Below are 26311 nucleotides of genomic sequence, written 5' to 3'. Positions count from 1 at the left end.
ATGGCGGGCTACGCACCGCGCCTACCCTGGCTGCTGCCGCTGCTGCGCCGGGCGGCGCCGCCCCCCTGGGCTCGGGCAGCCGCCGGGGCCGCCGCCGGGGCCGCGGGGTTCCGGGCCCCGTCGCGCCCACCCGGCACGTGCGGGGCGCACCCCCTGCCGCCGCTGCCGCTGCTGCTGCCGCTGCCGCCGGGCTCCCCGTCCTATCGCCTCCGCCTCCTCCCTGCCGCGGCGGCAGCGGGCGGCGCCCCACGCTCCGTGAGCACCGCGGCGGGCGCGGAGCCGCCGCGGGGAACTGCAGGCACTCCGTCGCGCTTTGAGGCTCGGAGGCTGCTGGCCCTGGCGCACCCCGAGCGCCGGAGACTGACAGGTACCGGGGCCGCCCCGGGGCTTTGCCCGAGCGGGAGGGGGCGGCGGGCGCCCCGTCCGGAGGGGCTGCCGGGGCCGGGGTGCGCTGCCGGGAGCGGCCGCCGCCGGGGCGAAGGAGAAGGTCGTGCTTCCCTGGAGAACCAGCCCTGCTGGCAGCATCCCAGCACAGCGCGGAGTCTTGGAGCGAGCCTTCCATACGTGTGAAAAGCTAAAAAATACATTCTCCCCCTTCTTCTCACTTAGCCATCTCTTAATCTGATGGTTTTTGAAGGGAAGGAAAAACTTTTGGAAGTTAACAGAACTCGGTTCCGGTTGTTTAATGCCTCTGTGCGTGTTCAGCGCTGCCTTCACAATCTACCTGCAATAAATTTGGGCCCAAGACTACATGAAATTAAGTAAAAAGGGGAACCTGATGAGTTTAATTTTTTTAAATAAATCGGAATTCTCTCCCCAAAGAATTTTTTTGCTTAAAACTTTTTAAAGATGTTTTGAAAATTGTTTATTTTCTAACATCTATACGGTGAAACCAAAACACTGTGGCTTAAATTACACCCTTAACACTGATATTTTCAGTGTAGTATAAACAAACTTTTCTTGACATTGCTTATCATGGGTTCATATGATAATAGCTGTTGGTAAGAAAACAATGTCAAATTATTATGTGCTTTGGGTTTTCTAAGGTATCTTTATTGGCAGATAGTATGTGCGCTGTCTCATGAGTTAGAGGCCTGTAGTCCTCTGTAAAAATTTAGGTAGTTCCTAAATGGTGTTTGAGAGGAGAGGTGAGGTAGTTATACACATACAGAGGTGGTTTGTGGAATACAAAATACTTTGCACAAGATTTTATTCATAGTGGATATTCATAGTGGATATTTCCAGAGTTTCATTACTTGTTGGTATTATATAGCCAACATAATTTGGGTCCAAATGAATGTTTATAGATTTTAGACTACCTGCTGGTTTTACTGTGAAGTTTTAAAAGACTGTGGTTTTCCCATTTAAAATTAATCAAGTAAATAAATCAGTTATTTTAAGGCTGGCTTTTAGGACCCAAGGCTTCTAAATAACTGAAAATTGAATTTAGTTCACTTTACTGAGCACTTGCTGCCAGCTTGTTTATTACAGGCAGGGTTAAGGTATGCTTGTTTGTAATTATGTTTTGAAATAGAGAAAAGCATCCTTAGTCTGTGCAGTCTGCTGATGGTTTTATCTAAGTAATAAGCTATCACAGTTGCTAAAAACCAGTTACATGCAGTTTTGTCTTTTGAGATAATAAAACGGCCTGAATTAAAAGGTTTAAAAAAACCCTAACACAACAACTTGATGATATCAAGGTATGAGGTTGGAAAAAATATGGAAATGTAGTAACTGCTTTTCAGTGTTCAGTTGGTCTTCACTGTGGAAGAGTAGTGAATTTATGTAGGATTCTTCTTTATTGACACCATGCTTAAGGGAAAAGTTGTAGTTAAGTTGTAATTAGGTGGGGTGATGGAAAAGCTGGCAGGGAAAAATGCTTTTGGTCATTATAGAGTGCAGGGATAACAAATATGGGTAAAATGCATTGTAGGTGGTTGTAGGGAAATTGCATGTACCCATTGTATCTGAAATATGTTAAAATAGTTGCTTTTTGTTCCTGTTTCAGCTTTGTACTGAGAAACTAGTCCTTAAAAACCTAGTATGTCTGGGTTTGCTCCATTCAAAAAATAATGGTTTCACTACATGAAACAGTGAACCAAGGGTAAAACATTTAATTTCCTCTTTGATTCCATATAACTGTTAAGCAAATGCTGTGAGATCTCTTCAGAGGTCTACAGGTGCTGTTTAGTTCTACAGGAAGGCTGAGTTCATCCAGGTTTTCTGTGTTTTATAGAATGGGCAGCTGGTAACATAGGAGTGTAGCAGTACCAGTGTGGAGTGCTGTGTGCCTTTTCTGGCATCTCACATGGCATGAGTTGTGATGGTCTGTCTGCTTCTTGCAGTTGTGAGTTGAAATTCACAGTCACAGAAGGTGAAGTGGTTGCCATGAGGACAGTGGAATACAGTGGAAGCAGAGGATGAGTTATGAGGAAGTTGAGCAAGCCTAGCTTCACCCCTCTTGGTGCGCTGGGGAAGTGGTGTCAGCTGATGAGGTGCAGGTACAGAGGTGAAGGTGACCTGCTCCCCTTGTGATTGGCAGCAGAGGAGAAGGTCCCATCTTGCTCTGTGCAGGGCCTCTTTACCATCCAATGGCTCAGGAAGAAGGGGTGTGCTCTGGCCCAGACTTCCCATGTGCTAGCACACAGCACCTCTTGCAGCAGGAGCTTCTGATCCTCTGGAGGGTCCTAGGAATGAAAATAAATGTATCAAATGTCATACTGTCCGGAAAAAAAAGTATCAGTGTAATGTGTTCCATGTCCAATTACTTCTACAGCAGGGTAGAGCTATGAATGTATTTTAAATGGGACATGTGTGTCAAATTTTCTTGTTTGCAATTAAAGTGGTAAAAAGAAGCCCAAATACTATGGTGGGAATTCACTCTGTTAGTGACCATAGCTTTGTGTAGTGATTATGAAACATAAAGGGATTTAGAGATTTTAGAGGAGCTAAGATTTTAGTTAGAGATAAGCCTTACTAGAGTTAATTAAAATAAATGAGTAGGCCTTGATGAAGTTAAGAGTTAGTAGTTAACTAATAATTGATTGCTTGTCAACACAATGTTTAGTTAGTTGGTTTTATAATTAAGAATATAGAAACTGACAAATAGCTTTTAGGAACATAATTGTGGGCCTCCTCTGTTCTGAAACCAACTGAAGACAGGGAATGGGAGTTCTACCAAAGTTCATTTGTCATATTTGCATTGAAAAGGTAGAAAGGTCAGAATGAAGAAGACTTAATTTACTTTGTCGTGGTTTGACATGGAAGTGAATTTTTTCCAGGAAGTTGGGTCAAACCAATCAGTGGTCAGGTTTGGATATTGGCACCTGGAGTGACCACTGAAAGTATGGACATGCCTCTGAGAACACAGGGGGTTAAAAGCAAGAACTGCCAGGAGAACTGTCTCTTTGGTTCCGGTCCTCAGAGAGTGCAGACTCTCCCCTGCCCAGCCATGGGCTGGGTGGGGGAGGGGAAGCCACGCGGCCTTGTCCAGGTAGGCCGAGGGGCTGAGGGTCTGGAACCGAGCCAGCTCCTGGACGGAAGGGTGGAGATAAGCGGAGATGCCTTTGTTCCCCCCCCCACAGAGGGAAAGTGACAGAGAGCCTGGCGGCACCTGGAAATTTGCCGGCAGAGGAGAAGGAGAAGCGGGGGGGGATGATGTCCAGCGTGGGAGACGGGATGCTGGACCGAGATATCAGCCGTCCAGGGAGTCTGAACTTTTAACTCTTTCCAGGAAATGAGGGCTTTGTAAAATATTACTCCTCCTCGATTTGTAGTGGAAGAGAAACAGTCCGGGACCTGAGATGTTAGAAGAAGAAATATTTAGGTGGGAGAAGATGATGAAGTAGCTTTTGGCTGGACTTTTCTTGTTAGCCACGGACTGAACCAAAATCTCCTGCAATAGAGACTGCATTTTAGGGGGATGCAGTGGTGACCCAAGGAGACCTGCTTCAGCTTCTAACAGCACAGGAATGGCAAGAACAGAAGAAAGCTGAGGAGGCAATGGTGATGCCCTCTGTCTTTGGGAAGAAGATAATCTCTGTTCTTGGACCCTTGGCCCCAGGGGAAAATGGGGGGGACTGTAGTCCCAGGATGAGAAGCTGAACTGTTGTATCTTTTAGTCCGTGGCAAAGCATCCTTAAAGGAGCCCTATGAGCAGTCTGTCCATGCACGGTGGTGAGAGCACTGTGACAGGGAAACACAGGAGGTGGCAACTGTGTTTCCTGGGGGGTCTGTGGTGCAAGAGAGACTTCTCTCTCTCTTGATAGCTTATTGATTATCTGAAGGGTGGTAATTTGATCAGGAATCCCAGGTGGTGTTTCATGGTGGGTGTTTTAGGAATTGGGAGGAGGAGGGGTGTTTTAAAAAGTCTTCATCCTGGATTTAGTTTATGTGTTTTCTGTAGTAGTAGTAGTTTAATAAAGTTTTTTTCCCTTTGTTATTAAGCTTGGGCCTGCTCTGCTCTGTTCTTGATAACATCTTACAGCATTTATTTGGGGAAGGTGCATTTTCATGGGGGTGCTGGCATTGCGCCAGTGTCAAACCATGACAACTTCCTCATTTTGGGATCCCTCCCCATGAAAGGGACCACCGACCCATTTTAAGGAACAAACTATGCATGCTTAATAGCTTTTGAAATTTTTAGTATACGAAGCGAGGAATGGGATGTACTAAATTATGAATATGTATTTGTGTTTTGGGTATTCAGTTCTTGTGTGGATAAAAGGAAAGGCGCAGTGTGTATTTGGGAGCTATCCCACACGCTGCCCGGCGTCGCAATAAACACACACTTTCTAACTTTAAACTGTTAGAGAGTTTTTGTTCGTCACAGTTGGATATCGGTACTAGATCAATATCCATATTTCTTTAATAAGTCAATTAGGAGTTTGTAAATCCCGTAATACTATCCAGGTTTAACAAAGGAGAGAAGTAGTTGTAGGAATTCTTTGGCCGATCTGGTTTAGTCAGGTAAGGTAAACGTGCATCTTTGATTAAGTTCAGGTCTTGGGGAAGAGGACAGCGCCATTGTTGGAATTATTAAATCCTGCTCTGTGTGTGTGAGACCACAAAAATGCCTTTTTAAAATGATCCCTTTTATATCCTCCTGCCTCCTTGTTTCTCCCCGTGAGAATCTGTCTGTTGCACTTTATCCAAACCACACTCGAAGGAAACAATAGTTGTATTGAATTGTAAAGTAAGCACAAGGAACTCCGAAATTTTTAATCCCATAGCAAAGTGTGCCTTTTCCCTCTATCAAACTTTATGTGCACCGAGTAAGGTTTGTTTTGTACACAGGTCTTCTTTAGAGGCATTCAAGAAATGTTATCTCAGATATTTTATTTCGTAATTTTTGGCAAGTTTGTCATAGCTGCTTTCCTACAGATTAAAATTTCAATTAAGTCAGGAGAGCACTGCCTTATTCATAATCGGATTTTATTTTACTTTAAATTTACACCAGATGATGCACTTCGGGTTTTTTTGGAAGGCAATTCTTGTGGTTTTAAAATCGCAATTCCTACTGTATATATATGTAGAGGTAACTCATTGTGTGTTTTCTCATGTGCGGTGCACCAATAAAATATAAGCTAGATGCTTTTTGTTGTTTCTCCCCATAGTTTTTCTTCTGATTTTGTCAATGTTTGGTATGAAAGTCAGAAAAGGTCCAAACAGCCTTGCAGCTTTATGGCAGAAGGTTTGTTTTTCTGTGTAATTGATAGTTTATTTTAAACTGGGGGTGAACTGTTAGCGAAGCTACTTAAGTAAGACATTGCAGAAACAATAGCTGCTTATCACTGTGATCAGTTAGGTGCTTAGACCTTCATTTCCTTGGGGAATGTTGTTGCTGCATTATTTGAACTGTGGATACAGAAGGAGTAATAGCTAGGCTGGTCTGACATGAAGACTGTCTTCTATACAGGATAAACGTGAACAAGTTAAATGCTTTATTGTTAAAGCAAAAAAAAAAAGATAAAAAAATAAAGCCGATAAAAAAAGAATCCGTACTTTTTCTTCTAAACCTAGAGTTTTTCTGTTACTTTCTAGCATTTTGCGAACTGTATTTTTTTTTCTGAGCACAGTAACACAGTTGTTCTTAACAGTGTAAGGAGGGTAGTTCTAAAAAGTTCTTGCATAATAATAGATGCAGTGCAGTTGTCATGTATGAATTTACTTTAACACAGAAAGAAAATCACACCACTCATACCTAACCTATAACTGTACAGAACATCATTAAGTGCTCACAGTGTACTCTGGAAGAAGATTTTTATCTTGTAGTAAGTATTTGCAGAGCTGACTCTTTGCAGAGTTGATACCTTTGCAGGGTTGATACCCAAATATATTGTGGTCCAGTGTCCACCAAAAGGAAATGAACTTTATTTGACCAAAAATTGTAAAATTAAAGAACAATTGAAGAATATAATCTTCCTGAATGCACATTATAATGTGGTAGGTTTTATTCAGCACTCCAAATGCCCTTGTGGAAAGCCAGTCAGTGTTCAGCTTTAAAATTCCCCACATATTAAATAAAACGGCACAAATAACTGGTAAAGGACAGACATTCATTGTTGCTGGTAGAAGGATATTTCTCACAAATCCAAAGCTTGTTTCTGACCCACCAGCTCCCCATATTTAAATGAAAACCAGTAGAGGACCTAAAAGATTTCAGGAGGTGACACTCACAGCTTATGGAATAGTAAAATCTCGCTACTGTGACCTGTTGCTGGGTTACTGTGCACTGCCAGATCTCATCAATACCTCATTTTTCTGTCTTTTATCCCTGATTGGCTTGGATGATCTTAATTCATCTGTGGTAAAATCCTCATGTATTTGTCTTCAAAACAGCCCCTCACCAAACAGGCTTACAAGTATTTTGTCTTCATACACTTCCACATACTATACTATACTGGGTGAGAAGGGTCATCTGGTAAAAACCAGCAAAATTAGAAGCATTCACTGTCTTTGTGTTGGTTTTGTGTGTAGAAAATTAATTTATGACTCTTTGGAGTCACTTAGTCTACATTCTGAAGAGAGGTTTCTAACACCTCTGCCTTGTTATTGCTTGTAAATGTGGTTTGTCACTTAGCAACCTTGTCCTCTTAGGAAGTTGCAGGTTTGCTGTCAAGAAGCAAGCCATGTCAGCCTTAACGGAGAGTGTGTTGATCTTAATAGTGATAAAGGCATCACTTTGGGCAGTAATCTGGATTTCTGTGCAAGCAGACAATCAAAATGTTTGCCTAACATTTCCAAGAGGGTTGCTCAGCTGCTGCTGCAGCCAGCTTTCCTTGTCATTGCTCCTGTTGCCGCTTTGAAGTCCTGGTTTTATAAGTTCAACTTATCTGCCTCACATTTTCTTTATTGTCATCTCAGAGCCTACAATAATAATTAATTTAAAAAATAAAAGAGTGTATTATTGGTCTTTGTTTGATGTAATTTTCTGGGTAACAGTAAGCCATGTGAAACTAATATTATGGTTTACTCCAACCTTTTTTTCTATCAGCAACAACCTTCAGTGTCACTGGAGTATCTTCATATTTGGTTGCTGAACACATTGAACTCTTCCCTTCTGCCAGTTATCACCGTGACAGCTCCTTTGAATGAGGCAATGCAATGAGTGTTTGCTGATTCCTATTTTTTCAACTAGTCAACATTTTAAAATAAACAAAAAAGTGCAGCCACTTGGCAACTGTGCTATTTTCTAGTTGGTCTGCTGGTATAATCAACATGAGAGTTTCAATTAGGGAACCTTATTTTGCATGTGATTTGTGATTAAACTAATAATTATATGTATGTTGCCTAGTTCAGTAGTTTCAGTTTGCTTTAGGTACTAGTATTTGCTCTTCATTCAGTTAAGGCTGTTGGAAGTAATTACAGTGAAACCCGTACTAGTTTGAATGAAGAAAAACTGAAGATAAATTCAAGCCACTAGACAGAAACATATGAGAGGTTTAGCTATACAGTCCTCTTCCTTCTGTGCATATTTAGATCTGCAGTTCATATGTACTGTTCCATCCATAACTGGGAAATTGTCTGGACTAATGGAGACTGAGCTTCCATGCAGTACTGTGCTTATAATCAATGCTTTTGTCCATCTCCAGCTGCCTTGGAGACCAACCATCTTTTCCTGACAGGAAAAGTGGATTTTGTTGGATTTTTCCCTGCTGCTTCACAGCTTGAATCCACCAGTGCTGCCAGGCTGTTAATAATAAGGTCATTCATGTATTTTTAGCTAATAAGTAATATCCTTTTGAGATGTGCCTATGGCATAGATCATTAAGTTTGCACCAGAAAGTTTTTCGCTTCCTCCTCTGGTTTCTTAGAGTTTCTATAGCTTCAAGTTAAAGATCCAAATCCTGTATCTTTTGCACACTTGCTGGCTGGACTGTAACACAAGGGAAAGATTGCAAATAAATCTTGACTAAGAAGCACAGGCTGCAGCTATGCATTTTTTGTACTCTGAATTCTTCCTTATAAATACATGACTGTATTTACACTTCAAGCAGAAACTGAAGCAAAGCTTTCCATGTGTATGTGAAGGTGGTAAGAAGCATCAAGCGAAGTGTGTCAGGTGTTAGAAGTACTGCTTACAGCAGTGTGCAATAGGGAGGCTGGCTGCTGTCTTCAAGTGATACAAGAAGCTCAGTAGAATGGAACTAAACTTTAGGACTTTCAGCACAGTACATTTTTTGTCTTCAAAGACATTATTTGATAGTAGTTTTCCATCAATCGTATGAATGGTTGCTGTAAGCGTGTGGTTAGTTCTTGGATAAAATGTCATTGTTTATTGTGGTTTTCATATCAAGTTTGTTCAGTTTTCAATTAAGATGTGTTTTTTTCTAGCTCTCAGCCTTCCAAGCTTGGCTTGTCTTTTTAGGATTAAACTTTGTTGTTGGCTCAAGAAATTTCTTTGCAGATTTTAATTCAAAAGGCTAAGTTTTGGTCCAGTGTAATTTTCATACTTTGTGATACACCTTCAAAAAGCTGGGTTATCCAGCAACTGGAATTCAAGAGCTCTGCTCATCAGCAAATATACTTCTAATTAAGACTTACACTATTTTTCTTTTAGACCAACAATAGTAAAGAGTAAAACAAAATGAATGTTTATAAAATTTAAAATAAAAATAAATTCTAAAATGTATCAGTTAAGAGGAATTAAAATTTGGTTCTTTTTTTTGGTTTCTGGTTTGTTTGGTTTTTTTTCCCAATAAAATTGCATAGTTCTCAGATCAGATCTTTACTTTAGTCCATTGTTACCTTAAAAATAGACAACTGGAAGCTTCCATACAGTGACAAGCATGAATAATAAAACCCAAACCAAACAGAAGTTGAAGGATTATGTGTGAGAATTTGGTAACTGTCAGTGTTCTCAAAGGGTGACACCTGTGAAAAGTTAACCTTTTTGGATGGTGCTGTTGAAGATTAGACAAGAGAAGTGATTGTAGGACTGTGATTGTATACAGAGGCTTTTCAGACTCTTAAAATATGCCTTGCTTAAGTTAATTTATACAGTGGCTTAAAATACCCCTTTCAGAACTGGGTGTAAAAGACTGCTGATTATTTCAATTGGCACTTGAAAGCTTAAGAGAAGCTTCAAGTGAAAAATCATTTCATTTGTACTATTAACGATCTTGTGAGTTCAGAATAACTTTCCTTTTTCTTGTTGATTTGCAGCTGCTGTTGGCTTTCTGGCAGTTTCCAGTGTCATTACCATGTCAGCTCCTTTCTTTATGGGGAAAGTTATTGACATTATTTATACAAATCCCAGTGAGGATTTCACTGACAGTCTGACCAGCCTGTGTGCCTTGCTGAGTGGAATCTTTTTATGTGGTGCTGCTGCTAATGCTACACGTGTCTACCTCATGCAGACTGCAGGTAAAAACAGAAGTAAAAGTGGTACTGAGAGTCATCTTGTTTTTCGCAGAGTCAGAATCTTAAACAAATTCTTGGCAATGGCCAAGAGATGATCTTTGGAATCGGTACTTTTTTTTAACCAGAGCAAAGGTAAACTAAGAGTGTAAAGATAAGTATGCTGGAATGAGTGCTCATTTTTATTTACTGTTAGGTGAGATCTTAATGATCTCATCTAACACATCTTACCAGACTCCGTTCTCTGTAATGTGCTTTGTTCAGTGCTGTGCAATCCTGTGATTTTTATATTGTTGGTGTCTGTGTAAAGTCTCTTGTTTCATGCTTGACTGACTTCTGTTATTGACAGGACAAAGAATTGTGAATCGTTTGAGAGCAACCATGTTCTCCTCTATTGTGAAGCAAGAAATGGCTTTCTTTGACAAGACCAGAACAGGAGAGCTGATAAACCGCTTATCTTCAGATACAGCCCTTTTGGGCCGCTCAGTGACTGAAAACCTTTCAGATGGGCTCAGGGCAGGAGCACAAGCATCTGTGGGGGTTGGAATGATGGTATGGTGGTCTCTTACTTGCCTGACACTATTTGTAGTTTTACATTTGTTTCAGTTCTGTTAGGTGAGCGTGAGTCAGTCAGTCCAGTAACAACTGTGTGTTCTTGGGTACAAGTGTATTTCATTGGTTATCTACAACAGATGCAGAGATTATTGCAATAGGTGATGTGCTATAGTCAGCCACTTGATGTTTATTCACAAGCAAAATTTGGAGGATGATGGATTGACATTAACTACTGTTTCTACCCAGAGTTATCAAGCGAAATGTAAGTAGGCAAATCGATGAATTCCATTCTTACTGAAGATACTAAAATCAGTGATAACATTCCCATGGTTGCAGGTAAAATACAGTATGAAGGGCCTGATAGAAAATAATTAAAATTGGTTTATTCTGGTTGAGCAAAGGCAGCACAGCATATCTAATTAATGCCGAAGATTTTTACAAGTATTAGTATTTCTGCTTTAATCTGTCAGTAAAGAATATGTTTATGTAGGAGCCTTGTTAACGAAGGCTTCAGTGCAGGGCATCAGTTAATATTCCTTGGTGGTCAGTTGGATTACATGAACATCTGACTTCTCTTGAGGGTTTTTTTTTTTGTGGCCTTAATTTTTTTATGTTTATGCATTGGTGTGGTAATTTCTGCTGTGTACTTGGAATTAAAAACAGACAGCAAATAGTCTCCTCATAAAAATAAGTATCCAATATTGTCATTATTAGAAAACTGTTAAGAGTTTCCACTGCTTCCATGAAGCTTTAAAGCTTTAATATTTTGTCACTGATAAGAATGGCTTTCTCTACTCTCTTACAAAGGGACTCTAAGGCTTTATCTTACCATAGATAAAATGAGATAACTTTATATAATGCATTCTGCCCCAAAATACTGCCATGAGACAGTTGTAAGAAGAGGACTATAAAAGCTTGCCAAGGAAAGGAAGAAGATATTATTATTAAATAATTATAAAGCCTATCAATTATGTTGATTTTGAATCTTTCTGGAGGTTTTTGTTTTCAATAAGAAAGCAAGTTGAAATTAAAACACATTAGATCTACTGTCAGTAAATCTTATGAAGAGAACCTCTTTAGGTGCTTTAATGATGATCATTATAAGTGGTAAGTTTTGCAGCAATAAATTAAATACCCTGTTCCACCCATTCATGGGTGCTAGGGAGTACTGGTTACTCCATCTGTTTGTTCCTCATTTACCCAGAAGTACTGTATGATATTTCTCTACTCAGAGCTTCTGTATTACACCATCTATTTAATAGTTGTGAAAGCACTTTAGAAACTGTGTAATAGCTTATGTCTTTCAGCATCCCCAAGAGATTTCCTGGTGGGCCTGCTACTGGCAGGTTAAGGTGCTTGACTAAGACCACACAGAGAACCAGTGAGAAAGCTAGAAATTAAATCCAGACGGCTTTGTTCATAGTCCTTTGTTCTAACCTCCCAAATGCTGTGGAAGAACGCATATTTTGCCTGGAAAAAAATTAAAACATGATAAATGAAAGCATGGCAGCACTAAATCCCTACTAGTTTTAGAAAAATAGCAAGCAAAGTTGCACTTCAGTACTCCAGGGATTATTTTTAATCTGAATGCTAAACTCTGACAATACTGTTTTCTTCTAGTTTTTTGTTTCCCCTAGCCTTGCTGCATTTGTTCTGAGCATTGTGCCACCCTTGGCTGTCCTGGCTGTGATTTATGGCAGATACTTGCGAAAGCTTACTAAAATGACTCAAGATTCTCTTGCAGAAGCAACACAGGTAACCTTTCTAGTTAACTTTAAAATTGCTCTAATGTATTTAGGTTAATATCTCTAAAGTTACAGATCTTCTGAAGATAATTGTACTGTTAGTTCAGACCCTGTAGTTTTGCACCTGAGTAGTATGACAGGTAAATGTCAGTAACACTTATTCACAGATGTCAAAAACAACCATACTTCCTTTGTCCGTAGCAATATAACACAGAGGTACTAGGCCTGAGAATTTGGAAATGTAAGTAATTACAAGGAGCTTAGGCTTTAGCTTTGTGAGAGGAAAAGAAAGAATCAGCCTATGAAGTCCTGCGGAAGTTGGTACCTGGATTTGGAAACCACTTTTCTTGGATTACAGTTTTGAGCTTGAAGCTATCGGGAGCATAGTAGATGAATGCTTCCTTTGCTAGCAAGTCTGCCTCTGAAATGCATCCCTGATGCTTGACTTTACTGTCAGCTCTTAAATGTTTATGGGGCCTGTTTCTTAAACATTTTTCTCAAAGTCTTAGGGTGGGGAAACATTATTATAAAGCACAGAAATATAATTAGGAAAGCTGTAGTTAACATAGTCACAGTTGTCAGCTGTAATAAACTTGGGATGTCCTTTGTAGAACTCTGTAAAAGGAAGATTAGCCCTCCTCTGTTTGTCTTCCTCAGACTGTGTTGGTGGGAAGCTCATGCCTTTGTAAACCAGGTGTAGGACTTCATATGAACAAGCAGTTGTTGTGTTCCATTCAAATTTTCAGGTTGGATGGGAGATGAAAGAAGGAGAATTATTTTTTTGTTTCATACTTTTACTTACAAAGGGGGACCTTGTTTTTTCTAAGACCATCACAATGCCCAGTAACAACTTAGTGTAATTGGTTACAATTGAGGTATTTTAGAATTAATACTTCACTGTTTGGAAGTTAAAATACTGAGCTGAAATGAGACATTAGTAGTTGGGCTAAATTAATTCCCAGCATTGCTTTGATCAAATGAGTGGAATTGTTTCAGGAAATAACTGCAGGCTTTTTTGCATGACTTAGTATGGAACAGAATATTCTTTATTTTTTCCCCTCCCACGTTGTTATTGCATATTGTGAATAGTAACTTCCCTATGGGTGTTGTTCACACTGAATTTTTTAACCCTATTTTTATATTTTTCTGTCTCTGCTAGCACTTAAGACAATCTTGAGGGTTTTTTTTTTTTTTTAACTGCCTGGGCATGCAGTTTGCTTTTAACTTAAAAGAATTTTTAAGAAAGGGATTTGGGATGGGGAGAGGAAGGCATGAGAAATTTTCCAGTGCTACCCAAAGATAGGTAGATTAGTGAAGTGATATCAGTTTAACTTTCAGATGTTCTGTAATGTGAGCATTTCAAAGTGTGTGTCTCTGTGGATCTGTTTTGCTTCAATACAGTTAGCTGAAGAACGTATCGGAAACATCAGAACAGTTCGAGCTTTTGGGCAAGAAGTGGCTGAAATGGAGAAGTATACAAATAAAGTTGATTATGTGCTGCAGCTGGCTAAAAAAGAGGCACTAGCTCGGGCAGGCTTCTTCGGAGCAGTAAGTGTATTTAATGAAAGTAAGCCAACCATATTATGCAAAGTGTCAATTATTTTAAAACTCCCAATGATACTTAAAAATCTGCAAGTAAATAATTGAGAATAAATTGAACATACATAAAACTGTGGGAAAACTGGACTTAAATAAGTCTAAATTGTTGTGAAACTGCATCTCAAGATAAAACAGTATGATAAAGTTACTTTAAGCCTCAATTTCTGCACCACACCCCATAGCTGAGGACTACTTACCTGAGGCCACACCTTCTATTCAAGGAATTAAACCAGTGGAAACCTTCCCCTACCCTTTGTATTTAGAGGTTTGGCTCCCCAGTGAGAGGAGCATCAATGCATAGGAAGGTGGGGAGTACGCAGGTAGGGGAGGGAGGCTTGGATTTTTCCATAACTGTTTGTCTAATTGAATTCTAAAACTGGAACATAACTGCAGACTCTCAGTTCTTCCCTGGTAATGATGGTTGAGAATAATGTTTAGTGTTCTTTTCTGTCATGGGGAAGAAAAAAGCCAAAAATGCTGCTTGCTTTTTGAACACTTACTGGATAGCAGAGTGCCACTGGATGTCTGGCTGGCTGTTGGCTGGCTTTATGTTAGAATTGTTGAATTTACCTCAGTCCTCCAAAAGTCTAGATATCTATAGTTGTGAGAGTTCTTTTCATTACAAGGAAAGTTCTGAAACAGCATTTTAGAGGATAAAATTTAAGATCTACGTGACAAAATCTGCCTTTTTCCTTTTTCCTTAGACTGGCCTTTCTGGGAACTTAATTGTCCTCTCAGTGTTATACAAAGGAGGATTACTAATGGGCAGTGCCTACATGACAGTTGGTGAACTCTCATCTTTCCTCATGTATGCTTTCTGGGTTGGCATAAGCATTGGAGGTATGAAATGGGAAATTAGCTTTTCTTCACTTGAAAGCATTACAGTCATTCATTATAGGGGCGGGAGGGAAAAAGCTCTTAAAAATCTGACTTTCTAAAAAAATCTTCTGAATGAACTTCTCAAGAAAACTTTTTTTTTCTGAAGAGTTAATGAAAATAATAATCTGTAACTTAATATAAGCCTTCTTTTTCCCCAAAAGAAAGGTAGTTTTTTTTTTTTCAATGTGTGCATGTGACAGTATATATTACTTTAATTTTCTTTAGTATCCAAATTAAGATACTTGCTGTATTGTGTAAAGCAATAAAATATTTGGGTCTATGTTAAGCATACTCTGTTCAGAAAGGCATGTAACATTTAGCTGTAATTCAGTATAGGGTGTCCTCAACTGGAAGAGTAAACAAAGTGCCAGCAGAATACTGCACTCAGTGCTAACCTTCTGGTTTTCCTTACTCACTGACTCATCCCAGAAGCCCACATGCTGTAATCTACGGGCCCAGCAACAAACTGTTCATCTTTTTGTCAGAGCTGTCTTCATGGCTGCATACAGGCAAAAATGAAGATAAGTTGCCCAGAAGCTCTACAACTTACTGGAAGCATTCTTTTAAATTAGCCTCTTAATTCTGATAGACTAGGAGGGCAATGCAGCTTTTTCTTTTTTAAGACTAGGCCTGATATCACGGGGAGCACAAAGATGTGCTTGAGGGCAAAATTTAACAAACCTGCTTCCTTGTATATCAAATTTCCAGTGGCACCCGTTCCAACTACCAGCCCCCTTTCTTTTCTGCTTAAATCATTGAAGTTTGGTCAATGGAGAGATACCTGGCACTTTGAAAACATGGGACAAGCTGATATTAAATAAATGAAGATTAGAAGCAGTGCTAAAAATATCATTGAATTAACTTTCATTTACTATAAAAACATATTTTTAAATTCTAGGCCAGATTATTGTAGAATGTAGTTCTGCACAGAGCTCATTCTCATGGGGACTCTGAAGCAGAGGTGTCTTGCCACAAGAGGCCTGCCTTCCTAGATGCCTACAAGGCATATAAATCTTCCAAATGCTATGTCTGCTCTGTATATGTCATCAATACATATAGGAGTCGATGCAACAACTGTGAAGTTCACTGCATAATCTGTGACTTTGCTCCTCTTTGTTGTAAGTTTGCTGTGTTTTCTTCCAAACACAGAACATGGGTTATGAAAAACAGAAATGTTTTCTAATTTGTATTTGCTGTCCATATTCTATAATGTTTTGTTTATGAGTGGTTGTGGATTTGCAAAACTCAGTGTTTGAGTTCAAAGTTGCTCTGTGAGGCTTATGCCTTCCCCTGCCATGCCCTGCTCTAGGATGTGATTCTTCAGCTCTTTTTTCCAAGCAGACAGCTACTCACCATGGTTAGTGTTGCAAACTTTCAGATAGTCCTCAGCACCAGCATGATGAAACACCCTGCCTACACTTACAGACTTGTGACCTTGAGCTGAGCTTCTTGCTCTGCAAAAAGAAACCAGTAAATCCATTATATATATATTTAGATATACATATTTTTATTTGCACCTTCATTTTTCCGCCCTACTGAAATAAGTCTTAAGCACTTTACAGGAATTCAAAAATCATTAAATCAGTGTCTTTCTTTTGAATGGCACACAAAAATTTAAGAAATTGGGCATTTTATATCTATGTACTACTCCATTTTTAGTTCTATGTTTTGTTCTGTGTTTATGTCAGCTGGAAAGCCCTTCAGCCAAGCCACTTTCAAGATGATTCAGATATCTGCTAGGAGCTGGGACCCAGTACTATGTGCAGCCTTTGTCCTTAGCTTTTGCTTTCTTCAGTACTATTTGAAGTATTCTGGCATGGGAGACACATTTCTTTCCATTGTCCGCTGTCCACACATCTTCTCAAGCATCACTTCAGCCTTAGGTTTTGTGCCCTCTCTCTGCTGTGCCTGACTCAGCCAGGCTCCTCTGTATTGGTGCAAACCTATCTGACGAAGAGCATTCAGAATGCTCTGTTCTACTGAATGTTCTGGGAACGTAGCTGGTTGAATGCAAAGCCATTTTCCTAAAGTTAGATGCTGTTCTTTCTGACAGGTGAATGAAAAAGGGCATACATAAGCTGAAGTGTATTAACATTTTCTTTACTTCAGAGTGGTTTGTTTTACAGATATAAAGAAGAATGGTGAATAAGGGTTATTGGCAGCTCTCAAATGAGACTAGATAGGATTTAACAAGTTTAACAGTTTGTTGGAATAAAAGATCCTCTACATATCTGATCCTTCGACGCTGCTGCTGAAAAGTATAATGCTAATTTTATCTCTTCTATGTCTTCCATTACATTTGGATGCATAATACTGTTCTGCTTTTTGCTTAGGTCTTAGTTCCTTTTATTCTGAGCTCATGAAAGGACTAGGTGCTGGTGGACGTCTTTGGGAACTTATTGAAAGGAAGCCCCAACTTCCATTTAATGGTGGGTTCTTGGTTTGTTACTATTTAAAGGTTGATTTTGTCTTATGGGTCAGCAATACTTTAGAAGAGTGTGTAACACTGACGTTAAGTACTGACTTACATAATATTCAAAGAAATTATATATAGTTATAATCCTTCTGACTTTACCTAAGTATGAAACAGATGATGAAAAATTACTTTAATAAAAAATTTTAGAAGACAAAATTTTAGCTTAATTAATTACTTTTGGTTTAATTATTTTTTATTTATTTAATTCAGAATATGATTTAAAATCATAATACTTTCTAATTTACGTGACTGAGGACATGGTCGTTTCTAGCTTTTTGGAATTTCTTGTTGATGTCATCACTACATCCTCTTGATTCAGCTTTAGAGTGAAAAGAGTGGAAACAAGAAAAAGGAGAGGAGGGAGGAGCTCTTTGAGATAGCTGTATCTCATATTTCCACTGAATGGTTTACTGCGCTTGTCTCTAATGGCTAAGAAATGATCAGAGAAGCTTTCAAAACCAAGTGGTTTTCATTAAGAGTGTTGCATGCTTAAACATTTCATACTGATCCAGTGAAAATCAGCCCGTAGTAAGACAAGTTGATATGAATCCTAACTTGCAAACACACAGTTTGAGGCCTTTCAGCAACACATACTAAACTGAGTATTTGGGTTGTTCTGCCATAGGAATCAGGGACTGAGGTATGACTGGGGAATAAAAGGAAGTAAAGGGTAGGGCTGATAGGGGGACTTATGCTTCTTGGAATAGTATGGATGTGCAGCTACAGCAGGTGTTGCTTTTGGAGTGATTTGCACCTTTCTCCTTGCAGTAATAGTATCCACATTTCTTCCTTATTTGAGGGGGCAAGATTTTATTTTTGCAGACTCTCGTTGTTGCTGGTGACAACAGATATCTTGGGAACAAATAATAATGTCTTTTTTCTTGTGTCTAGAACACAAACATGAGACAAGTACATAGCTTTTAGATATTTTTACAGTGATATATAGATGAAGGACTTGTGGTCGCAGACTTCCTGTATTGCAGTAGATTCAGTGTTTCAGGCCATGGATAGACTGTGCAATAACTGGAACTGAGACTTAAGATAAGTGATTGCTTGCTACTGTGGTAATAATAAGGGTTATGCTGCTAACACAGGATTTAGCAAACACATTTATTTTCTGAAAAGGAGGTTTACAGGCTATTGTGGAAACATTACAATGTGTATGTCCATCGGTTAAAGTCAAGGAAGGAATCTGGAATTGTATGCTCTTGCCTTTTCCATTCCAATGCTACTATCATTAAACTGAAAGCCTGGAGAAGAAATGAAACCTGGAAAAAAAGAGCAGAACTAGTGAAATCTTGATTGCTACTGATTGGTATCTTTGTTTCCTACCCACATTTACTGTTTAACCAAATATAGGCATATGCTACCCTATGTTGTGGCTGGTTGGGAGTTAATTGTGTGCTGCATCTGAAAAGAATTAGGGGTTTGAGCTGTGCTTCTCCAGCACAAACAAACATGACTCGGGTATTGCTCTAGTACTGCCAGTTTTTACAAAGGTGTTGGAAACTTCATATTTTGGGAATTCAGTGCCACTGTCCAATTAATTTGCTTCATATGGATACATGTCACTGGGTTTTAACAGGGCTTGAAGAAATTTTGTTTCTTTGTCTTAACTATTTATCAGCTTTTTCTAGTAATGATATTAAGATAATTATTTAAGTCAAATGCTGTGTTCCAGAAATAAGCTAGTTTTATTTAACTTTGGTAGTTGTTAATTCATCGTGGTTTTTCATGGAAAATTTCACAAAGTGAAATTTACGTTTCACTTTTCTAACTTAAAAGTGAAATTTCTAATTTAAAAGTGACATTTTCATTTCAGTGAACTGTTGCCCAAGAGTTAGACCTCTAATTGGTATTTGAATTTATTAAATATGCTTCCCACTGAAAGAAGAAAATAAAACTGAAAATTGTCTGTTAGTGCAACAAACCTAGCAGCAGCTTTATTCCAGTGACAGGAACTGCTCTTGTTCAGAGGAGGGTGCTTCAGGTGACTTTTGTGGCTTGGTGAAAGGGCAGTAAATGATTTGCAGTGTTTATCATTTTGTGTTCTGTGGTAACAGGACTTTGGCCTTCACCAATGCCTTTTTATTTCATTGCTCCTAATTTACAAAGCTTTAATTGTTTATAGTATGTTCACTAATTCAGATCATTCTATGAGAAGTGATTGTTGTTAGTGGTTAGGTATTAGCAAGATGCAAATTCTCCCTCTTGTTGTAGGTAGCCTTACAGGTTCTGTGCTGGTGAGCAACCTGAAATTACATTCAGGAATGATTGGTATACCACATTGATTATCTCATGCCTGAAATATAACCACTGTGGTCCTGAATTGTGGCTTGCAGTTATCCATAGATTGAATGTGGAGATAGATACTCTATTGAATGTCTGTAAAGCAAGTTCAAGGAGGGCTGAGCTAATTTTTGTTTCTGTTCACATTTCTGAATTTTATTTTTTGTTATATAGAGGGAATCACATTAGGCAAAGACGTATTCAGAGGTGCTTTGGAATTCAAAAATGTTGAATTTGCCTATCCAACACGTCCAGAAGTATCAATTTTCAAAGATTTCAGCCTTTCCATTCCAGCTGGCTCTGTTACGGCTCTCGTTGGCCCAAGTGGTACAGGGAAATCAACAATTGTATCCCTTCTGCTGCGCCTGTATGATCCTATCTCAGGTATGGTTTGTGTATAGCTCTCATTTGCAACAATTAATGCTTTGCATCTCAGATCAACCTCATAAACAGTTGGGTTTCCTGTGCTTGAGGTCCATGTCTCCTTCTGGAGTGTATGGTTACCTTGTGGTGGCGCCTGCATAGCTTTGCATTTCTGATCCACCAGTACAGTATGTGATTCCCCAGGGGTTGTCATTCTCAGCTGTTCGTTTAGACTCTTTCAGTACATGTCAAACACACTTGACTTTATTGTTTCCTAACTTAAGGTACTATCACTGTTGATGGCTTTGATATCCGTCAGTTAAATCCACTGTGGTTCAGGACAAAGATTGGAACAGTAAGTCAGGTAAGAAAGAAAAAAAAATCCAAGTGGATGAAATAATTTTATGATCAACTAGCTTTTCCTCACTTTCCTTCTTTTTAAAAAGACATAATCTTGCTTCTCAGTGAAATCTTTCCATCTCACCATAAGTGCTGTTGCTGTTTAGAACATGCTTTGTTCTAAAAATAACTATTTAGAGCTAGTTCCAGTATTCTGTAGTCTGTTTTTACATAATCACAGAGATCCAAAATGTTAGTTTAGAAGAAAAGTGTGCATGTGGAGACTGGAAGGTAAATTGCTGTAAATTGTGTAGGTATGACCAACCTAATGCTTGCTATAATTTATTGAAGAAAGTAACAAAATTCTTAACACTTAATTACCTTTTGTATTGATAGAAGTCAGACAATCATATTTTACACAGCCATTTAAAAAACTGACCTTCTGTGCTATGAGTAGTTTCCAGGAAATCATAATTTCCATTAGGAAAGCATGAAAATACAGCACAGTTGGCACACACTTAGTTTTATAGTGTCACCTTCCTAGCAACCTCTAGACTCTGGAAGTCAATGGTGTCTTAAAAATAAGCTATTTCATAAATTAAAATGTTCATTCCCTCATCTCCCCAGATACTTCACAGTATAATTATCTGTTAGGCTGATGTTCTGGTTAATGTTCTGTCTTAAAATAAGAGTAACTTATTTGTTGCATTTCAAAACAACTTCTTTATGTAATAATGCCACCAGAAGCTTTTGTGCAAAAATTATTTCCCTGTTGTCACATTAACACTTTTCTTTTTGAAAGAATCTATTCCATTTAAATTACCAGTAGGAGGTCAGTACTGGTATTCAAAGAACATGACTCTATTTTTTAAACAGAGCTCACTTTGCCTTGTTTCAGACATTTTCCCATTGTACATCACTTGTCCTATCTCACAGTTCTCTATTACAAGCTTAAGTACAAATTAAATGCACATAATGCCATAAAATCTGTGTAGAGATTGAGAAAAGAATCATCATTGTTGCAAATCACAGAATAGTTTGGGTTGGAAGGGACCTTTAAATGTCATCAAATCCAATCCCCCTGCTTTGAGGAGGGACATCTTCAACTAGATGTGGTTGCTCAGAGCCCCATCCATGAATGAGCCTAAGTTAGAATGTTTCCAAGGATGGGGCATCCACCATCTCTGGGCAACCTCGTCTGGTGTTTCACCACGTGCATCATAAAAAAAGTCTTCCTTATATCTAATCTAAACTGACCCTCTTTTAGTTTAAAACCAGCATCCCTTGTCCTATAACAACAGGCCCTACTAAAAAGTCTGTTGTCATCTTTCTTAGAGCTCCCCTTTAAGTCCTGAAACACCACCATCAGGTCTCTCTGGAGCCTTTTCTTCTCCAGGCTGAACAGCCCCATCTCTCTCAGCCTTCCCTCACAGGACAGGTGCTCCATCCCTTCCATTATGATGATATGTGGCAAAGGAAGGCCTTTTGAATGTATAGCTCTTCCTAAACTCTTCCTAAAATACTAGGAATTGAGAGTTACGTTTTGTCAGTTAAAAAAGCAACTTAATTTTTAGTTGTTTTTCACTGTCCATTTTGGTGTTAGGGGAGGAGGTTTTTTATTAATCTTTAATTCAATTAACTCTAGCTTACATATTATTTTAATGGATATTCTAAGTGGGAGCTTTTAAGTGGGATTTATGTTATCTGACATACTAGATCACACATGCATACAATTACAGATCTACCATATTAATTATGTGTTTGCATTTGTCAGGAACCAATTCTCTTCTCCTGTTCTATTGCTGAAAATATTGCCTATGGTGCAGAGGATCCTTCTACTGTGACTGTAAAGGAGATTCAGAAAGTTGCTGAAATAGCTAATGCTGCTAGTTTTATCAGAGATTTTCCAAAAGGGTTTGACACTGTAGTTGGAGAAAAAGGCATTTTGCTTTCAGGTACATCTTTATGTTGCTTATTTTAAAAATCTTGATGCTATTGAGTGATGTAAAAATTCCATTGTTTTTTGTTACCACTTGTTTCTCCAAGCTGTAGCCTGCCATAAGGATTTAGAGAATCCACCCCTCATCTCCATTCCCCACTAAAGTACATGGGCCTAATTCTGCTCAGCCCAGGCATTCAGTTAAAATTACCTGACATCTGTTTTCCTATTTCAATTTACTGATTATTTTTCCCCAGGTGGACAGAAGCAACGAATTGCAATTGCTCGAGCTCTGCTCAAGGTAAGCCAGCCCCCAAACAAATATTTAGCTACTTCTTGGAGGGAGGCAGGAAGGATTAACAAGGAGGAGGTATTTCAATGGGAGAGATAGGAAAATATTTAAAAAATGGAAAACTGTATCTTTTATGTTAATGAAGTTTGAAAGGGCTGAGTGGCTTAACTAATGACAGCTTACTAAATGTCAGTGCTTCTCCCTATCTTTCAGCCATGTTTCTTGATAATTCTTGCCAAGACTGATGTTAAATCATTGTATAATGGCCCACTTCCATAAGATGAGGTCAAGCATGAAAGAAGACTTTAAGAATGTGGTACTATTAAAGCATATATGATGTCTGTGTTCAGAGCTCTGTCATTCATGGGCTAATTTTTCTGGGTTGCAGTTTACTAGGACTTCAGATGCCTTGTCTTAGCTTTGAGGGGAGGTGGCCTGGATTTGGAACAAGGTGATATTTCAGGCACAATGTAGTATCATGTTTTTCTTCGAAGATTGGTATCGGTCTAGCTTCAGGGCAGGCTCTGTGCTGCACAATTTGAGGGCGCTTCTGAGGATCAGAACAACAGAGAGTTTGATTCAGGGACAGCCACGGGGCCTTGCAGGGAGGCAGTTTGGTGCTGATGCTCAGCTGGAAGTTTTGATCCTTGCTGAACACAGTTTACATTCATGTTATGCCACAGAGGTGTCTGTAGCATCCTGGCATGCCCAGTTCTGCTAGATTAATAGGAATTTCATTATACCTGTTCTTGTTACCACAAATGCTGAAAAGCTGATTCTATTTCAAGCCATGCATTTTATATGGTTCATGGGATTAAAGACTTAATTTTGTGGAAGTAAAAAGGTTGTAAAAAATAAATGAGTAGTTGATATACTGGGATATATGGGAGTGCAGTGGAGTCCTGTCTGTCTCAGATAAAGTTTAAAGCTTTTACTCTCAACTTTATCAGGGAAGTTTGGGTTATTTTAAGTAATTCATTAGTGAATTCTTCTAAGGGATGTGAGTGCTGGCAATTTTTTTTTTTATAATCTAACTGGGAGAAGTTCTGAAATGCTAGTTCTTAAGTACTATGTGTTTTACCTGTAAGTGAAATACTGCTTGTTGGTAGGGCTTTGTTACTTTCAGTTACTAAGACAGTTTTATGTAGCAGACTGACTGCAAGCAGAGGGTAGCTGAGCCTCTGTGAAAGAGCCACCTCAGAACATAGAACTTTTGACCACAGTGCTGCCAAGAATGCCTTAAAAATCATCTCCCCCCTTTTGTTTGGAAAATTTGAAAATTGAGGAGTGTTGTTTGTTTTGTCCTCTTAGCATTTAGATTTCTTAGAAGTAATGCTTTGAATGACGCTCAGTTCTTTTGATGAAGTAGGTACTCTTAATTGGAGTTTTAAGCTATATGAATCCTGTTCTCTATTGACATAAACATTCAGATCTTGTTTAATTGTTACTATAACCAATTTTACTTTCTTTTTTAGAATCCTAAAATTCTTCTGTTAGATGAAGCAACAAGGTAAGAAGAAAAAGAAATAAAAACTTAGAAATTATGTACCTGTAAAACTCAGATTTGGGAACTCTTTCTCTCTCTTTCTCTCTCTCTCTTTCTCTCTCTTTCTCTCTCTTTCTCTCTCTTTCTGTCTCTTTCTGTCTCTTTCTGTCTCTCCATATCATTATACATTATCTAGGTTTATGCAAAGCAGAAATGATAGCTGGTACATTGTGATTTTTCATTGAGTTAAAATCATACTATGTAACATGATTTTGAAACATCTACTTAAGGCTTTTTTGGCTTTGTAGTTTAAGCTTAGATCCTAGTGTAAAAGAGATAGGCTTATTGTGCAGTGTAACTGATTTTTTTTCCACCAACTTACTTTGGTGTTATTTTTCAATGGTTATATTTGCATATGAGAATATGTCATGCCTGCAACTTGGATGTGAGCACTGAGCATGTTCATGAAACTTTCCTGCAGTTTCAATGGTTCATCTTCACCACAAATAAAGAGGGTTTGCAGTTCTGGCAAAATAAGCCTCATGCATACAAAACCAACCTGCCTTACAATAACAAATATCCTCCTCTTTCCCATCCCCATCCATTTGTTACTAGTGCTTTGGATGCTGAAAATGAGTATCTAGTGCAAGAGGCTCTGGACCGGCTGATGGAAGGGAGGACAGTCCTAATTATTGCTCATCGTCTGTCTACTATTCAAAATGCGGATTTCGTGGCAGTCCTTGGCCAGGGCAAAATTCTTGAATGTGGGAAACATGAGGAACTACTTGCAAATCCAAATGGACTTTTCAGGAAACTAATGCAGAAACAAGCTTTTCTTCAGAATAATGATAGTTTTGCATTAGATTTACAATCCAGAGAAAAGGATATATTAAAAGAAAATGTATGAGACAATGTATGAATAATTACAAACTTCAAAGACTATAACTTATGTTTCAGTTTTGTAAATGTTATATTTTTCCAAAATGTACAAAATATTCTTTGGAAACTTAAATGTGTTTAAATTTTTTATTGAAAGCTTTTTAGTAACTATTGTAACTTTAAAAAATATCTGTCATACTGAGATAATTTCAGGGCATAGATTTTTCTGCTTGTGTTACTTCGAAACTGTCTAGAATCTTGTTTGCTGTAATGCACTGTATGAAGATGTGCTCCATTCTCAAGTTCAGTATTTTAAAGGTAATTAAATTACAATCTTATCATTTTCATATCATTGTTTCTCTCTTTCCAAGGAACTTTCATGTTTTGTGCTTGTCATTAGTCTTAAAATGCTGGAATTCAAAAATGCATGACACACACTCTGAAAGTTATGTCTGACTTCCACTGCACTGTCCTTCCAGATACTGTTTGTTCTGAGATGTGGTTATGTGTTCTGAATTTGACTATGATCCCCATCTACAGTTCCTGTAGAGAATTACATATGAAAACACATTTTAGAGAGTATGAAAGCACAAGTTGGAGGAAAGTTCTTTAATAAAACAAACAACCCAATGGAAAAAAAGGCAACCAAACAAAAAAACTGACTTTACAAAAGGACAGAGGAAGTGTATTACTATATGAAGTCACATAGGAAAATCTAAAATTTTCATGCATTTTCTTCCCTTTTCTATTTTCCCATGTCTTTAATTTCACTTCCTTTCTAAGATGACATCTGAAAGAACATGCCCTCCCATATATGTTTCAGTCCTTTTTAAGGCATATGTAAGTTTTGTATTGTTAATTAAAATTTCAGTGATAGAAATCATGAGTTTTGCCTAACTACTTTATTAGAAACAACTAGTAAACAACCTTTTCAACGACAACTAGTAAAATAGCAGCATTACATTAATTTGAATAACTGCAGGGGGATATGTTTGAGAGTGAAGAGTTTGCCTCATGTTTCTGATTGAAGAGTCTCTTTCAATAGAATCTCTGAAGATGCGAAACCCCACAAGGAGATTTTACAAAGCTAGAAACTTCCCAGGTCACATTAAAACTCATCCATGCTAGGAAAATTTGTTGCTGGAAGACCTTATTCACAATAGCTGAAATACCTAGTGTTGGGCAAGCTTAAAATGTTAGTGCCATTAATGGCACCTTGTGGAATATAGTGAAACTATTAGAGAATGAAAATTAAATTACATCCAGAGGTGACTGTATCTTCAGATAAATTTTTTCTAGAAGCATATGTTGTACTAAAGACATGCAAAAAATACTCCTGACCCAATGTTTAATTTCAGTGTTGATTATTAGTTAATGTATTTAGAGGGGTTTGCAGCTTTAATCCTCACTCGTGTAATTTCTCCTTACATGAGACCCAACAAGCCCCTTTATTCCTGTATTTACACAGGTTACAGGAATTCCTTGCAGCTGAACTGAAGGAGTGTTTCATGTCTTTTGTTCATTAGTTGTCCTGGCAGGTATTGCAGCTGGTAAGTTGTGAAAATCTACACAAAAGCTCCAGTCCACCAAAAGGCAAATGTTTGTCATA

At 38.5% G+C, this 26311-nt stretch overlaps 1 protein-coding gene across 1 annotated transcript; it reads left to right on the top strand.

The window, feature by feature from the left end:
* On the top strand, nt 1–25588 carry ABCB10 (ATP binding cassette subfamily B member 10). The gene is made up of 13 exons (XM_053937924.1): nt 1–367; nt 9667–9867; nt 10211–10413; nt 12037–12171; nt 13563–13709; nt 14465–14600; nt 16973–17068; nt 19579–19788; nt 20052–20131; nt 21881–22061; nt 22303–22346; nt 23813–23847; nt 24439–25588. The coding sequence occupies exons 1-13, from the start codon at nt 1–3 to the stop codon at nt 24728–24730; spliced, it is 2127 nt and encodes a 708-aa protein (XP_053793899.1). The 3' UTR covers nt 24731–25588.
* Nucleotides 25589–26311: the final 723 nt, after the last annotated feature.

Source organism: Vidua chalybeata, chromosome 3, assembly GCF_026979565.1.
Source record: "Vidua chalybeata isolate OUT-0048 chromosome 3, bVidCha1 merged haplotype, whole genome shotgun sequence".
Taxonomy (NCBI): Eukaryota; Metazoa; Chordata; class Aves; order Passeriformes; family Viduidae; genus Vidua; species Vidua chalybeata.
Note: the sequence above shows the minus strand (reverse complement) of the source record. Positions and strands in the feature narration are given on the sequence as shown.

Excerpts from the sequence above, each read along its gene's own strand:
- ABCB10 (XM_053937924.1), top strand. The coding sequence starts at position 1 with ATGGCGGGCTACGCACCGCGCCTACCCTGGCTGCTGCCGCTGCTGCGC. Across the intron at positions 10,414-12,036 it reads CTGTGGGGGTTGGAATGATG|TTTTTTGTTTCCCCTAGCCT; the intron begins GTATGGTGGTCT and ends GTTTTCTTCTAG. Across the intron at positions 14,601-16,972 it reads GGTTGGCATAAGCATTGGAG|GTCTTAGTTCCTTTTATTCT; the intron begins GTATGAAATGGG and ends CTTTTTGCTTAG.